The sequence below is a fragment of the Serinus canaria genome, chromosome 12, assembly GCF_022539315.1.
Source record: "Serinus canaria isolate serCan28SL12 chromosome 12, serCan2020, whole genome shotgun sequence".
In the NCBI taxonomy this organism is placed as follows: domain Eukaryota; kingdom Metazoa; phylum Chordata; class Aves; order Passeriformes; family Fringillidae; genus Serinus; species Serinus canaria.
Window position 1 is genome coordinate 16,205,475 of NC_066326.1, and position 17,556 is coordinate 16,223,030.

Sequence of the window (17,556 nt, forward strand, 5' to 3'; positions counted from 1 at the left end):
TGTGTGACACACATGACACTCACTCTCAGACAAACAGAGAATTTATTTCCCACCGGGAGTGGGATTAGTGCTAATGAGTATGTGGGTGTGGGGAGGAGTCCTGTAAGTTGACAGCTAAGGAGAAAATCCCAGTGTTTTTCATTAAGCTATGTTTGATTTCATTCCTTGGTCACCTGCCTCAAAACCCCCTCTGAGGAACATACCTGAACACCCTGATAAAGGTTTAGAAGCCCCTTTGCTGCATTTCATTTCTGTCTTGTTGAAAGAAAGCTCTGAAGGACACAGACCAATAGATTGCATCAAGTCTTTCTGCAGTGCAGAGTTACAGATATTTTCCATTCTTATTCCCAACAGAGTAAATGGGAATCAAGAGACTGTTTTTGAGCATTATGCCTGCCTGGTTTTGCTCAGAGTTTATGATCAAATTAGCAACAGGAAGCTGCAAAAATGCTGTGAGGAAAAAAAAGATGGGGAGAGCGGAGAGCAATGCAGCAGTGAAGAGAAGAGGTTGTTCCATGAGGTGCCTGTAGACCTTTTTTGATGTAAAACCATTTAGTAGGAATGCAGTTCGAACCATAAAGCTAAATCTAATGCATGACAATTATGGAGAAGCTTCAGTGACATCAGTAAATATGTTCAGGATTATATTATCTACTCAGGATTCTTGTTTAGGAGAAAAAATTTCTGTTTTTTTACAACAGGTATTGAACTCCCTATAGAAAGAGATGCATGATATGATACGAGATACATGCAGTATTTAAATGTAAATGTCTTGGACTTTGGGGGTGTTTCTGCAACACCATTCTTTTCCACAGAATTTCTGGAAGAATTCTGCCACTTTCTTCTACCCCCCCTCTCTGAGGTTTATCACAAAACTTATGACCTCCTGTGTTAGTCTGCTAAAAACACTAATGACTTACATAGACATATTCACATAGCACTGCCCTTTTCAAGTATTATAATAGTGCTAGTTGTTCTTCTGTCATACTTGAGATTTGCAAATAAAAGAAATTAAAAACATTATTATTAATGTGCATTAATGTTGTCTGAGAAGATTGAGTTCCCTGCAGTTTGAGCAGGGCTGTAATTTCTCAAGACAGTACATTGTAACAGGAGATATTGCATTGCCAAGCAGCTTTCAGGAAATAGTAATCTCACACATCTAATGTGTAACATGTTTGCTTATTTAGTGAGAGACTCATTTTATCCTGACCTTGATCATCAATGAATTGTATTATTTGGGAAGGGGTGATGAAAACATGAAACTCATACTTCTTGTCATCACCAGTTACTGATTTTTTTTCACTTTGTTAAACTGGTACAATTTTCCCTTAAATACACTGGCAGTGGCTCTGGAAGTCATCCCTTGTGTCCTGGTAGGAGCGGGTGGAAATCAAGGGACAGATACCCTCCTTGAATGAATAGCTATAGATTGCTTTTTTTGTGAAAGAGCTCTTTTAGACTGTTTGAAAACAGTCTTCACTTGCTTCATTTTGTGTGCTTACTGTAAATACTAAGAAGTTTTGCTCTGTAGTTTGGTCTATTAAAATGTGGGAATATTATTTTACAATAATTTCTGCTAAATCCCTGTATTGTTGCTAATAATTTTTCTAACACAATACTGATTGCTCCTTCCTATAGCCATTCCATTTTCTGTTGCTTACACATTCTTTCTCCCCTGTACAAAAGAAAGGTCCTGGACTCATCCTTTTTTTCATTCATTCATTCCTGCTTTCTTCCTTGTTCCACTTACCCTCAGGTTAGGGTAGCTTAGGTTTGTACACATGCAGGGCTGGTATTGCTGCTACAGAGGTTTTTGTATTTCCCAATCAGACTTTGGTACCTTCAGATGAGCACCTTGCTGGTTTTAGGCTTGCACTTTTAGGCATCTCTGTATTTTTGCACAGCCAAAATCTTATCTGCTGTTTTCTTTCCTGCTTATCTTGCTGAGTTTTATAGAGAATATTGCAAATACTTCTGCTTTCTAGCAATGTTTCACTCTGATACAATTGGCCATAATATTGATCTATGGAAGTCTGAAATGCTATTGGAAGTGTCCAAGGGTCTGTGAATAACAAGGAAAAAGTTGTAAAGCATGAAACAAATGTTATAAAGCTGAAGTCTGCTATTTATCATCTCATTTAAGTCACATTATAAAGTTGCATCTTCAGTTCTTCATCTCATTTTCTGTCATGTTTCAAATAAAATAGATACTTGATTTTGAAATTTTTGTTTAGGTTTTTGCTCCTACATGAATGGATAAGTCTTTCAGCTTTTACTATTGCTTAGAATGGGAAACCAGAATGCAGCTTTTTTGCTGATGAAGAGCTGTTTCATTGTGGAGACTTTTGCATCAAAAACAGATGAAGGAATCTGCCTGACAGAGCTTCTATTTGAAATGTGAATCCTCTGCTTCTGCTTCAGTGCCAAAAGCTAATTGCAGCAGTATGTGCAATACCTTGTGTGCCAGAAAGGCAGATCAAGCTTTTTTCAAAGTAATTCAACTTGAAAATCAGAGGTCATCTCACCTGATCTTCAGGACTGATTCTTTCAGATTAATGTAGCATCTGTCAGGAGATTACCAGAAAGCATCCAGGTCTCTTTGCAAACTCAGGGAAGACACTTCCTTCCCTATAAATGTGGAATATATATTCTATGTTTTGGGTCAGAAACAGAGTAAGGAGGGGGAGGCACCAATACCTTGATATTTTTGACAGATAAAAGCCATAAACAAGATGAGTTTGCAGGCTTTTATTACTTTTTAGTCAAAGGTTATTATTTTTTCCCATAAAATGTTATTAAAATCATTGCATTTAAAGAAATTTTACAAATAGTTGCCATAAATTCTGCACAGAAAGATCCACAGGTAGCCAGAAGGTAAAAGTGAGTGTTTAAAAAGAAAAACAAAGGGCAAAATATTAGCCATATATCTTTTACACTGTCATACAAAGAAAATGAAACATACTTTTAATGTCATGGTTTTTCTCCTGCCTCAGAACTGCAGTTGGAAAGCCTGTAGCAGCTGGTTAGTACCTACTAACTACTGACATCCATAACTGTGGAGGGCAGAAATTGTGTGATCTGGCGAAGTCAGCACAGTCTTGAATTTCAAAAAGCCCTAAATTTCAGTGCTCACACTCTTAGATTATTTTAGGGCTTGGACTGATTTATCCTCTTGTCATATTTTCTTGACATAAAAGGAATAAGAATGACTTTTTGGTAGTGTTGTAACAATTGGTTTTAAGTTAGTAAAATGCATCTGGAGATAAGAATTAAAAGTACAGATAATACCTATTTGGTGAATTAAAGGCAGTTTTACAGTAGCTGTCATTACATCAAAGGAGGTCACAATAGGAGTGGCCAACTTAAACAACCATGAAGAAATGCCTTTAAGAATTGCAGGAATTGCCATTTCTATCTGAATGTGCAGCATCTTTCCCTCTCCTGAGTATGCTTGGAATAGTGATTGAGTTGGGATTTTTGCAATTGCAGTTTTTTTGTATAAGTTAACTTAATTCTGTCAAAGAAAACTGTTGGGTTGTTGTAGCAGAGCCTCAGTTTGACAAACATGCTTTTTTCATGTATTTAATTTTCTGTGGATTTCTGTATTGTATTTCCTTCAAAGTCCATTTTAAAGTCTGTACATAATTTATGTGAATCACTGCTAGCATCATTTTCTTTCCCTTCACCATCTCTATTTGTGTGAGAGAAATACTAATTATATTAAGTGAGGCTTTGATATACTAAGAGAAAAAATTAGGAAAAAAGTGGTGGCTGCAAAATTAAAGCTGAAAAGGTTGAGGTAAAGTAGATATTTTTGGAGCAAAGGGAATGAGATCTTGCACCCTCCAGAGATGTGATGAGCTCTCCCAATCTGTTCTTCAAGATGAGTTTGCATCTGAAAGGTTTTGGGTTTTTTTTACATCAATTGGCATATTTCTTCAAGGCTCCTTTAGGAAGAGTTGTGCTGACTTGAGGTTTTATGAATTCTGAATGCTGTAGTGTTTGTATTGTAAATAAGTGAATGTACCAGAAATTAGGGCTGTTCCTCAAAATTTCCATTAAACCTAAGTTGATTTTTTTCTAGAAGCCCAGGTAACCTTGAGTTGTGTGTTCATCCCTTTCACTATTAAAAAGCCCTGCATTTTTGTCAGTTGGCTTGATTTCATACTATTTGAGAGAAAATTATCTAGAGATTTTAGGTGGTGGATTTTTTAAATTTTTATCCCCCAAAGAAAGGAAAATTGTGAAGACTCTTATGTAGATGAGGAAGAATGTCTAAATGCCAGCTGGAGGTGTCCCAAACAGATGCAATCAAGAGGTAATTGGTAGGCTTGGGGATATTTTGTAGGTATACTTGGGAAATATTTTTGAAGGGCAGTTCAGTGTGAAGGCAGAATAAAAGAGCACAAGAATTTGCTTGTAAAAGGGAGTATTGTGGAGACAGGAACTGTCAAATAAACAAACCAACACATTATGTAATTTTTATGCATGCTCTGTTTTGGAGAAATACTGCCTGGCAGCTGGGGCTCTTCTATTCCCCCAGTGTTTGATAATAGAGAGGGAAATTGGGCCACTGACTGTCATTGCCATCTCAAGCATTATGTTGTCAGTCCTTCACAGGTAAAAAAATAATTGATACAAATTGAGTGTACAAACCTGAACTTCCACCTGCACAGTAAATGGCTGCATGTTTGTGCTCCAGCCAAGACACCCTTATTTGCTGGGAGCAAGTGTTGTGCAGGATTAACATAGTATTAGAGAATGAGAATCTTCTGGGCTGAAAATCCACAGTGTTAAGGGATTTAACTAAAAATAGGGTATTAGATAAGTTTCACAGGGATGCTGCTGCAGTTGTGTTGAACATTATTAAGCAGAAGATGATACTTTTGTCATGTTCTGAGTAATGAGTGCAAGCACTACTTCACCCCAGCTCTCCAGAGAGCTGAAATGATGTGAACAGAACCTCATCAGGCTGGGCTTGGCTTGGCCAGGTTTTCCTGGGGAACTGTAATAGAGCTCTGTGACTGCCCTGGAACTGCAGTGCACACACAGTGACTTTGATAATGTCAGTTCATATCTGTGTGCTGAGGGGAAATCCCTTTATCAATGTACTTTTGGGGTGGGAGTGTGCACATATGTGAATGACAGGGTGTTATGGAGGTTGTTTAGATACTCACATTCAGGATAGCTTCTGTGAATGAATTTGATGAGCATTAACATTAAAAAAAAAAAACAAAACAAAACAAACCTTTGCATTTATCTTTGACTGATTTTACCATTTTTTTGTTATATTTTTTGACTTTCTGGGATAAGTAGGCTCAACTGGCAGCTGCAGGTAAGGATTACCTAGTGTGTCCTTATTTTAATCTTTTTCCTTTGGTAAATTCAGTCATTTTCATAGTTGCAGCTGCAGTTTTCAGATACTGGTCCTGGGCCACAGATAACTTGTGTTTGATAGGTTTAATCAAAGCAAAATGTGAAACCATGACCATTTCACAATGTAGCATTAGAATTTAGAATTTGTTTTTTGACATGAAAACTACATTGGAGAAGAAAAGCTGCTCCCTTTTTTCCATTGAAAATATAATTGATTTGAACAAAGAACTGAGAATGTGGAAATTCCAGTTGGTCAGTAGGAGATTTCAATGACCGTACAGTGCTGCCAGGGCAAGTGAACTGGGCTGAGCTGTATTTTGGAGATGTGATGGTTTAGGGACATAAATAAAGAAGGAAAACCTGCTTAGGCAAAGGTTCAAAAAAAGAATTATGGAGTTTGGAAACTTCTGGGTAACATTTAAAAGCACCTTGGTGAGCAAAGGTAGCTGAACTTCCTCCAAACTGCTGCTTCTCCCCAGCTGTTGTTTTAAGCCAATTGCTGAGAAAGAGACACTGGATTGCCTGGAGCCTTCTGTTATTGCTCCACACAATTACTCTACAGTACCAGAGAGGTTTTTCTCAATAAAATTTTTCATTTGCCATCAGGAACAAGTCTGTGCAGAATGTTTCCCTCTCTGATTACAAAATTAAATTGGCTTCTGCTTTTCTTTTATAGTTTGTGACGGGAGTGCCACAGTAATTCGTGAGGGCATCTCTTCTGTTTGTTTTTTTTCTTTAAGACTGTTAAGAATTTCAGTATAAAATGTCTGGAAGTGAAGTATCAAAGTTATATCAGGCAAAAGCAGAAAAATGGTTAACTCATGTGTTGGGTTTTTTAAAAATTTACTCCTAATAATATTTTTTAGTGTACCTTTTTATTGTAATGCTCAGAAACTGAAAATCTATTTGTGCCTCAGAAACTGAAGATCTATGGAGCAAAACTTGGGGTTTGTCACCTTTAAGGTTGTCTTGTTCTGCAGTCTACAGTTATTAATTAATCATTAACGGTTTGCATTTTTTTGTCTGGATAAAGAATATCTTATTCTGTCTGCTCCTCCTGTGAAACTGTGACCTGAACTGCCTTCTCTACAGCTGAATTCCTTAACTTGCCATCTTTGCACTGGTATTTTTCCTATCAGTTTATATATTTGTTTTGAGCCAAAATATTAATTCTGTTCAGAATAATTAAAAACATTTTGTGTGTGTTTCAAATACAGATTAAGATTATTGTTATTGCAGTTATTACTAACAAAAATTACTGTGTTTACATGGGGGTGAAGTTTTATGAGCACCAGGAATATCACAGCAGCTTCCCAAGGCTCGGAATCTGTTGGCACATTTGAACAGGACTGTTAATGGAACTTTTTCATTATGTAATGAAGGATCTTACTCAAATACTTCAGCAGCAAACAGAGAATGATCTCTATTTGCCTGCTTCATTTCCATGTACAAAATTACCTTGTTTTGAGTACTGCACCAACATATTGGCCAAAAGCTTCCCCTGTATTAATTGCCAGAGCTCCACTGAATTTGGGGAACAAAAAGTAACAAGTTTGATGAGGGATTTTCTGATATTTGCATTAAATTTTCTTTAGAGTTGTTTAATGGTTAACTATTGCAGTAAGACTGGAATTTGTGTCCCTGCCCTGGAGGAGGCCCATGCAGGAGCTTCTGGTGACCATTCATGTGCCTCACTGACACTGCTCCTTCCTTCTCTTGCAGACATTTGGGCCTTGACTTAGTTCCACGGAAGGACTTTGAGGTTGTGGATTCAGATCAGATCAGTGTTTCAGACCTTTATAAAATGGTAAGAAATTCTGTGGGAGATTCCTCTGAGTTTTCACTGTGGGAGGGAAAGAAGGGAAAATGTTTTTATTCTTTACTCTTACATGTTTTCTTGTTTCTAATGCTGTTGTAAGCTAAATGTGCACCCTGATCCCCAGAACAGTGTCTCTCCTACCCTAAGCTTTGATACATTTTTATTTTAATTTACAAAGTAACATGCTGTTAACTCTTGGAAGGTTCTCTGGGTTCAGAAAATCTGTGAGAGCCATTATTTGATTCTTTGAGCAGATTTGCAGATGAAGAATACCTAAGTAAAAGGTCTGGGTTTGTGGTTGCATAGATAATAAACATCTTTGCCCTGTTGCAAAGACTTCTTGAGCTCACAAAAAAGGGGAGAGAGGAAGGGAAAAAGGGGAGAGAAGTGCATAAGTTAATTTAAGCAAAACTAATCGTTGAACATTAAGGCCATCCCTGTTGTATGTGAGTGCTCCTTAGAAAGCATGGAGTGCATTTGAATAAGAATATTCGGATTTTCAGGTAAAGTAGTATAATTCCTTCACTGGAGTGAGTTCCAAATGCTGTCATTATTAGTCACTTGTACAGTCCTGTTTGTACATAATGAAGTTGAATTTGTTTTGGGAATGTGAATTGTGCCATTAGTGAACTGTAAAGCCACTGATGCATTTTATGACTTAACTGTTTGGATTCTCTGTTAGCAGGCTAATACAGATAATTTTGGTTTGGATTGTGATGTAACTGTAGAGGGAGAAACATGTATAATTCAGGAAAGTGAATGAAAACCCTTCCTCAGATGCTGTTTTATCTACAAAAAAGACAAATAAAAAGCCCTCAGCAATTATTTTGTACAACTTCTTCACTTAATATCTTCCAAAGAAAATAGTTGTTTTCTGCATAATGTTGTTAGAGTGTCACTCACTTCTAGGAAGCTTTTAATTTCCTGTTTTAAAACAGTTTTGACTTTCAGCTATTTAGAATAGGGGCAGAGAGGTCCATGGCTTGGTGATGGCTTTGGTTGCAAGATGTGACTTTTCCTTAAACCAAGGGCATGTTTTGTAAACAAGCTGGGTGCTGTTGCTGGTTTGGATTATTTGCACTGTGTAATAGTGGATTTCATGGAAAGAAGTAAGAATTATTGCATAAGAAATATGAAAGTACACCAGTCTATAATGCTAATTTTTAAAGTTTGTTCCTAATATTCCATGGTCTGTGGAGAGTTTAGTGCCAGCACAGCAGTTTTCCTACAGCCTGGAAATAACTCAGTAGCAAATTCCATCAGTGAGGACTCAGGGTGTGAGATTAGTTGCTAACTAAGGATTAGTTTATTACTCTGAGGTTTATTCTGCACATTTTTTTACTCTAAATACTTGGAGTACTGCAAATAGGCAATATTTATTGCCAGAGCAGCCTGATTATGTCACCCCTTAGTCCTGTGACTGTCTCTGTGCTGCTCCATCCGGGGCAGGGCTCAGGACAGCGCCATTACTCACTTCACACTTCACTGCTGCCGGAGTCTGTAGATGCAAGAGGACAGTGCTGTCTAATCACATCTCTTCACAGTCAGGAGGCAATTTCAGGAACAAAAGCAGCTGAAAACCTGTTACTTTTTTTTAACTTAAATTTGGTAAAAAATGAAGGAAAGGTATGATGGTGACTTAGGTTGTTTTAGGGTTATTTCTAATGGGTTTGGGGATTGTTTTTATTACTTAACAAAAACCCAGGGAGAGAATCCTCCTTACTTATGACAAAATGCTTTATGGATTGTCAAATGAGCAGTGAGGTTTTACACTGTAAAATAATCTTGCAGGAATAGTTGTGAGAGCCAAATTATTTTCTTATATTTTCAGGATTGTAGGATGTTAAATGTGAAAACACTCATTAGCAGAGCACTGGGTTAGGTAACACATCAGACTTTTCTCTCTGTGACAACAGAGATCCAAGCACTTTTTACTCAGCCATTAGATTTAGCACTGCTCTTCTTGATAAATTGTAAGTTGTTACATTTGAGCCTCTCTTTTAGCTCTCATGTTTCATTGCTAAGTGTGTTTGTGACTGCTGGATGATGCTGTATTCATCTCTTTGGCAGAGCTGTTGTGCTCTGAGGCCTTGCACATCCTGCTTCTCCATGTTACTCATTCTGAAGCTAAATGCCAGTGGCTGCAGGATGCACAGCACTTGTCAGGAATTGTTGCTGTGCTCCTGAAGGAAAGCAAATTGCCCTTTCCCTATGACAATGTTTGTGACTTTAACCAATATGACAGAACACTTTTTAAAAATACATATTACTTTTGAATGGTGGGAAAATATGTTCTCAGGATTCTGCCACAGAGCTCAGCGCTGGAGTTGCCCCTGGATTGAAGTTGCCATTTAGGAACACAAAGTCCTGCAGAATGTCAGGAACAGTTGGATGGCACATTTTAGTGGAAGGGTTACAAGACACAAATGTCTGAAGTAGTTTCAGAAATCAGAAATGTTCAAATCTGGTGATTAATTATGTTTAGCTTTTCTATAAGGTTATTAAAGTGGGTATGTGTAGGGGGATACAATATAAGAAATTAAAGGTAGTATAGAAAGCAATCTTACCCCTAAAGAGTTGCAGCTGAGCCAATTATTAGAGATTAGGAACAGGCCTGACTCTAACAGGCCACAGCTGTAGCCAATAAGAAGAGTGCTATAAAAGAGTGGATTGGTGGGTTGAGGGGGAGCTGGAGTCAGTGGGGTGCTGTGAGAAGAAGGAAGAGTCAGTGCTTCAAGCAGCTGCCTACAAGAAACATCAGGAAGGTACAAAACTCCAGCAATATGGAACCTTTGCAATATGAAAACAACAGGTATGTGTCTTAAGGACAAGTTCAGGAGGTGCAGGAAAGGCACAGCTGTTGGCTGTGTAACTGCTGCAGCTTAGGCATTTCTTCCAACTGTGTGAGAGAAAGGCCATGAGTTCACCAGAGTTCCTAATTAAAAAAAAATAGAGTTCTTAAATGAATAGTTTCAAATTAATGCTGCCATCACCTCTGAACTGTTTATTCTCTATTCAAATGGTAAATGTGATTGGTAAGATGGAATAGTCAAGAAAATGAGAATTCAGTTACCCAAAACTCTTCTAGATAAAGAAAACAACTGAGTACAAACTAGACAGAAGATCAAGAAAACTTTGTTGATTTTTTTTTTTTTAAATTTTCTTGGTAGTTCTTTGTAAAACAAAGCAGATTGGCAGAGAACTGGTTTGTGTGTGTTGGGTTCTAAAGCCCAGTAAAAAGTCAGATGAGATAATGAAGGCAGAAAGCAGTTTGAGACTGACTTGGGAGTGATGGGATTCACTCACCAAGCATTGTTAGGGAAGTAATGAGGAAGAACAACACTGAAAACTGATATTGGTATATAAGATACCATGAGAAAGAGGTCTGATGAGAAACTGGAGGTAAGGAGAATAGTTCTTTCAGTAAATTAAAAACAACACCACAAGATGCTCTCTAAGAGGCCAAGTTGGATAAATTCAGAATTCTTTATTTCCTCCAGGCATTAGAGTGAAAGGGAAATTGAGATTACTGAGAGTCAGTGTACAAGAACAGAATTATAGAGAAGAATAATGGAATAGCACAAATGGGTAAATAGAAAAATTAGAAAGACAATGCACAAATTCAAATATAATGAGCAAATGTGGTCAATTGTATCAAGAAACAGTTTTATATAAATAACCTGGTACTAACCAGGAAGCTAAAAGAAAGTTTTTATACTGGGAAAAACGCACTGGCACGTGATGCAAGAACATAACATGGCACTTAATGTCCTTCTTTCCCCACTGAACTCTGGTAAGGTGGTAACTTTCTCAAGAAGTTTTCAGTTCTAGGGGATTTGCAGCTATGTACATTCCAGTTGGGATCTTTGGAGAAGCCATATCAGACATGTTAGTGATAATCATTGGGAAGATGGGTAAGGTTCCAGAAATACCAGCAAAGGGCAGGCCAATTTCACACCATAAGAATAGGTGATGGAGGAGGAGCTGGTAGTTTTTCTCTCCCTGTAACAAAAGCTGGAAAATAATAATAATAATAAAAGAAAATAATAGTTACTTGTAGCAAGGACATGAATATTTGTGTGTGTGAACCTGTCCAGAATAAGCTATTTTTAAAACTTCCAGAACATAGATAAGTCTAGTGGATAGAGGAGAAGCAGCTGATGCCATATTTAGATTTTGGTAAAGGTTTTAAATGTTTGTTTTAATTTAAATTCTCCAAAGGTCATTAGTTCTAGATGAAATGACTGTAATGTAAACACAGAGCTAATTAGAAAACACATAACAAAAAAAAAAAAAAAGTTGTTAATAATTTGATTAAATAGGAGGAGGGATGAATTAGCTGAATTTCTTGGGATCATCCTCCATTTTGTAGTACTTCAAGCTTAATGTTTAATTAAGGACTAGATGCTGAAATAAGGAGTCTGCTTACTAAGTATATAAAATCCATGTTGTTGGAAATGGTCTTTCTGATTCTTTCAGTGCAGGAAAGGATCAGAATTCCAAATAATAGAGAGAAATTTAAGAAATTATGTGAAAAATGTAGTATACCAGGGAGAGTCATAAATGTAAGGTTTTAACTCCTGCAGTAAGTTGTTGGCTCTTAAATGCTGACTGGGACATTACAAGCTTAGGTGGGTTTGTCGAGGAGATTTGAGGTTATAATGGAATCACAGGCTGAATTAATTAATCATTTCATCCTAATGATGGATAAGAAAAGAATCAATAGGCCTAGGTTACAATAGCAAGGAATCAATTTAAGTATCAGAAAACACTTTGATGAGGAAAGAGATACTGAACATTGTATCTGTTAAAGTTTGCATAAATTTGCAGACTAGTTTTTTTTTTGAAAAATAAAGGTAAAACTGATTTTTTTTTTTTTTAGAATGAAGATGGATAATTTTGTAGCAGTCCTATTTTTATGTCACTTTGGAAGGCTTTTCAGGTTGGAAGGGGCCTCAGGGAGGTCTAGGCAAACTTTCTGCTCTCAATGCAAGGTCAATACTGAATTCAGGCCAGGCTGCTCAGTGCTTTGTCCAGTTGGATGCTCAAATTCTTCAGAGGAAGGGATGGAATGTTGTAATGGCTGCCCTGATGGAGTTACATTTTGCCTTGTTGGAACACTGGGATGTCCCATGTCGTAGTTGATGACCACAGTATTTTGGCCAATGTGCTGTGCAGCTCTGTGGAGAGCCTGGCTGCCTCTTCATGCTGGGAACTTCATGACTTCAAGGTTACAGGAAGGCTGCCACAGGTCACCTACAATCCTTCTCTTCTCCAGACTCAAAATGCTGCATTCCCTGCATCCTCCTCAAATACCTTGTGCTGCTTCACTGGCCTTTGCTGAATGCAGTATTTCAGCTGTAGTTTACTCAGCTGAGGAAAAATGAATTAATGTTATTCTCAGTCTACTAGCTCCATTTCTGGTAACGGAAACAGTAAATTGTTAGATGTCCCTGCTGCCTGAGTGCTCCCCTGATTTCTGTTTGACTTGCTTTAGTAGGACCCTGCTATTCTGCTGCCTCCAGTTTAGGATCATCTGGGAATTTAAGACCACATAAGTCTCAGGACAGAACCCTGAAAAATACACACCATCAGCCACTACCTTTGGAGCCTGAAAATCCTACTGTTTGTTAGGTTTATTTTATCAAATAATGGGTCTGTCCATGAAGGTGTAAGTTTATAGCTTGGGTACAGGAATGCTGTGGGAGACCATGCTGAGGGCCTAGCTGAACTGGGGAGGACACAGCAGCCACTAATCTTCCCTCATCTACTGCTTTGGTTATTTTACCTCAGGGGAATCACTTGATCCAGCATAATGTACCCCTGATAAATCCATGTTGGTTATTTTCAGTCACCCTCCCATCCAAGTACCCAAAAATGGCATGTACCCTCTGGGCACTTTGCCTGGCCAGAGGCAAGGGCACATAAATTAACTCAGTCAGTGGTTGTATTGTTATAATGTGGTCCTGAAGCATGAAAGCAGAGAGTTAGTCAAATGTAATCTTTTGGTTGTGGAAAAATTTAAAAGCTGAGGTTTTTACCACTTATTGTCATAGATTTACCTCAGTGTGCACTCTGTAAGCATCAGTGTTTGCTGATTAATCTCTTCAGACCACTTCTTATATTTGTGTTGCCTGAGTGTCTCACTTTCTGACTTGGATTTAGAGATTAATTTATTAAAAAAAAAAAAGTCAGGACACCTTCAGTAGCTTAAATAACTGGTCTTTTCTATGCCAGCTGATTCTGAATGGTTGCAGGTGACAAAAAGATGAATAGGCAACTCAACCAACTTGAAGGCTTTTAACATTCAGAAGATGATGCAGTAGTTACACAAACAATGGAACTGAAGATCATTATTTTTCTACTGAGAGTGTGAATGAGGACATTTTTATAACTGTGAATGTAAACAGATGTCAAAATATGCCATTTAGAATCACAGAATAGTTTAGATTGGAGGAGACCTTTAAGATCATTGAGCTCAACCATTCTCCAGCACTGCCACGGCCCCACCAACCCCTGTCCCCAGGTGGCACAGCTTCAGGTCTTCTAAATCCCTCCAGGGGTGGGAACTGCCCTGGGCAGCCTGTTCTAATGCTTTACAATGCTTTGGGTGACAAAATTTTCCCTAATAGCTGATCCAGTAGTGAGGAGCCCAAAACTGAGCACAGGATTTGAGATGTGGCATCAGCAGTGTCAAATCCAGGGGCATCCTTGGCCAGCTGGGCCCACAGCTGGTGAGGGATTGCAAGGGGCTCAGTGAGCACTTCTGGCAGCTCCCTCAGTACCCCAGCACCTCCTTGGTGTGTTCTCATTATGAAGAGTATCTCTCCTTTTGTGGTTAAAAGTCTTGTTTGTGTTCTGTGTGAAAGACACCCTTGTAGTTTAAGAGTATTGCCAGATACATTTTGTGGGCAATCTTTTGCTTTCACCTCCTTTGAAGCTTCATGTTTGTCAACAGATCTGCTAATTCTGATATAGAGTGTTAATGTTTGATCAGAATGAGATGTTGGGTTTGTAATAGAAGGAGAGAGGTGGGGAGAATGAAGAGAATATTAATAATATGTGGCAGTGTCAATGTTAATATTTTGGTTTAAAATGCTAATGTTAAGATGATGTGCTGAGAAAGGCATGGCAGAATCATTAATGATGTTTTTTTTAAAGCTCTCTGAAACCTTTTCAATTTAGATTAGTATTTAAATCTCCCTTTGGAGATTTAATGGCTTCAGTGAGTCTTGCAGTCCATTTTCTGATTATAATATCTCCTTCTGGCATAAAAGGCCTTAAATACAGCTTCATCCTCTGAGTTTTTAGACATGTAGTTCTTTATACTGCTTCTTATTTACAGGTATTGGGCAGCTAAAATTGTTGAAGAGTCTTTAACCAATTTTCAGGATTTCATTTTTTTATTAGAGCAAAAAGATTTAACAACCTCTAAAATCCATCTTTCTTTCTAGATGCCTGTGTTTTTTAACATATGCACCTTTCCACAGACAACATAGCAGGAGATGAGGATTAGTGGTGAGGTATCTTCCCATTCAGCAGAAGAAGACAAAGATTATACAGAATAATAAAATTTTCCAACACTGTAGTAACATTTCTTTTTTAAATTCTGTCTAACTTGTGACAGCCTTTTACTTTAAAAGCTAAGGTAAATACTCCCTGTAAATTCAAGTAGATAGATAAAGAAACAGCTTAACTGGGAAAAGCCTTTAGGAAAATAAGTGGTCTTGTGAAAAAAAGGCATGAAAAGTTGGTGATCATTTTGTTAGTAATATTTTAGAATTACTGTTCTAATGCTATATAAATAAAATGTAAATATTTCTTACTTTCAAAAAGGTTTAAATGTTACTATTTTGTATCTCCACAGCATTTGTCAAGTAGACACAGTGTCCAGCAGAGCACATCACAGGTAAATACCATCCATGATTGAATTTTTTGTTGTCTGTAAGTTCTTGGTAATGTAGGTAAAGGTATAATGGGGATTACTGGGTAAGTCCTTACCCACAGAACACTTCCTCAGAAGATTCCCAAGTATTTAAGTCACTAAGGTCCTCCTTCAAATTCCATTTAGGTCTCTTTTCCTGAGCTTGTAACTGTTGTTCTTAAGAGATACAATTGTGTAGAGAGATCAAAAGCCTCACTCTGCCCCTGTGACTCTACTGTCTGCCTGTTAACACGTGGCTTAGTGCCTTCTGTTTCACACATCCTTTCTGTACTGGTATAATCCTGTCCTGGACATGGAATCTGGCTTTGATCTTTACAGACATCTGTGCTTCCACAGGTACCTGTCTTTAAAGAATGGGGATTTCCTTGGTTTAATTTTAAGTCCAGAACAAAATTCCTTTTAAACGAGTACAAATCTGAATTGTAAGTCTGAAAATTTAAGATTTTTTTTGTTAAACTGTACCTGTCAATGCATTCAGAGGAGGTGAGCATAGGGAACTTAGGATATTCATGCAACCTGTTTATTAAGATTACAACCCTTTACCTCCATTCATGCTAAAAACTGCAAGCCTACCTTTGCTTCTATTCTTTTTTCCTTTGGCCAACCCAGCATTCACTGCTGTAAATAGGTCTTGATATGATGAGCCAAACTGTAAACCTTTCTACTTTTTGGCTTGATTGGTTGCTCATGTTATCAACCCTTGTTAAGTTTTTTTATACCTGCAGGACAAACTGGCCTGTTAAGCCTTGTTCTAAATCATGGATTGTTTTTGAGAGAAAAATGCCCTTAGGATTAAGTCCAACTGTTATCCCAGCACTGCCAAGGCCACCACTAAACTCTGTCCCTAAGCACCACATCTACACATCTGTTAAATCCCTCCAAGGATGGTGACTCCACCACTTCCCTGGGCAGCCTATTCCAATGCTTGACAACCTTTTCAGTGTAGAATTTTTCCCTAATATCCAATCTGAACCTCCCTGACACGATACTACTTGTTCCTTGAGAGAAAAGACTAACCCTCATCTGGCTACAGCCTCCTCTCAGGGAGCTGCACAGGGCAATAAGGTCACTCCTGAGCCTCCTTTTCTCCAGGCTGAGCTCCCTCTGCTCCCTCAGCTGCTCCTCATCTGACTTGTGCTCCAGACCCTTCCCCAGCTCCCTTCCCTTTCCTGGAGAGGCTCCAGCATCTCAGCTCTTCCTTGGAGTAAGGGGCCAAACCCCAGGATTTGTGGTGTGGCCTCAGCAGTGCCCAGTACAGGGGGACAGTCATTGTCCTCATCTTACTGGCTCCAGAAATGACCTTTAGAATTTAATTGCAGCTGCTCAAAAGCAATAATGTAACAAATGTTACTAACAATGCTTTAAGTCCATCTGCTTTAAATGGAAATCATCAGGACCCACTCCAGTACTGTCTTATAATTCATTTTCAGTACCAGAATCAAAGCAAAAGTTGAGAAATAGGATTGACTTGGTTTACTCGATAAAATCAGGTTTCCAGTGCATAAACCATTTGTTTTGTATCTACTTGGTTATCACAGTTTCATCAATCTATTCAAATGAGAAGTGTTAAAAATAGAGGCAGAAAGCTTAATCTAGCCCCTATCTCTGAGGCAGAATATATTTGAGATTAAACTTTTACTTGAGGGTGAGAGGAGAGCAGGATCTCTGTTAAAATGCTCAAGTTGGTGTGTTCAGGTGTCCTTTCTGTGTCAGGAAGTGCCAATGGTTTTCCCTGGTTTGGCTCAGGTGGACACCATCCGTCAGCGGCACGGGGAAGCCTGTCGGATGCCAGTGCCTCATCACTTCTTCCTCAGCCTGAAGAGCTTCACCTACAACACCATTGGAGAGGACACTGATGTCTTTTTTTCCTTGTACGATGTCCGGGAAGGCAAACAGATCAGGTAGGAATTTGTCAAAGAGCTAAAAAGCTTCCTAGGAAAAGAGTTGTGAGCAGAGCAGCTACTCTGGAGATAAACAGGAGATGTGTTCTTGTGGCCCAGCTGGAAGGACAGAGCTGGGACATCATGAGTTGCTGGCCCTGCAGTTCTTGCATGGGAATATCAGAAGTACTGCTCTTTGCATAGGAAATTTAGTGAAGCATTAAAGGCACAGAATGGATGAATTTTTTGTTTTCTGACTTTGCTTCTGAGAAGGTCTTGGTGTCTCATAGCTTCCTCCTTAGGAACCTCCTCCTGTTGGTTGAGAAGCACAAATAACAGGGCCAGGCTGTTGGGCTGGTTTGAGAAGGGACTGCTGTGTGCCTCTGTAACTTTCCTCCACTCTTTGCCTTCCAGGCCTGTCACAAAATAGCTTTTTCTCCTCACTGTATTGCTCTCAACATAAACTCTTAACATTCATCCCTATGTCTGTGCTCTCAGTTTATTGAACTAATTGGTACCAGTATCAGCAAACA

The 17,556-nt window shown here is 38.4% G+C and overlaps 1 protein-coding gene across 10 annotated transcripts in view; it reads left to right on the forward strand.

The window, feature by feature from the left end:
* The window catches only part of DOCK3 (dedicator of cytokinesis 3), a 181,216-nt gene that overhangs the window by 56,960 nt on the left and 106,700 nt on the right, over positions 1-17,556 (forward strand). For all 10 annotated transcript variants that reach the window (XR_007778606.1, XM_050979181.1, XM_050979182.1 and 7 more), the window contains 3 exons: positions 7,102-7,186; positions 15,066-15,107; positions 16,890-17,044. Coding sequence is in view for 9 of the 10 variants with exons in the window: in XM_050979181.1 (XP_050835138.1) it covers positions 7,102-7,186; positions 15,066-15,107; positions 16,890-17,044 (282 nt within the window). In the remaining variant the exon portion in view is untranslated. The remainder of the gene's footprint in view (positions 1-7,101; positions 7,187-15,065; positions 15,108-16,889; positions 17,045-17,556) is intronic.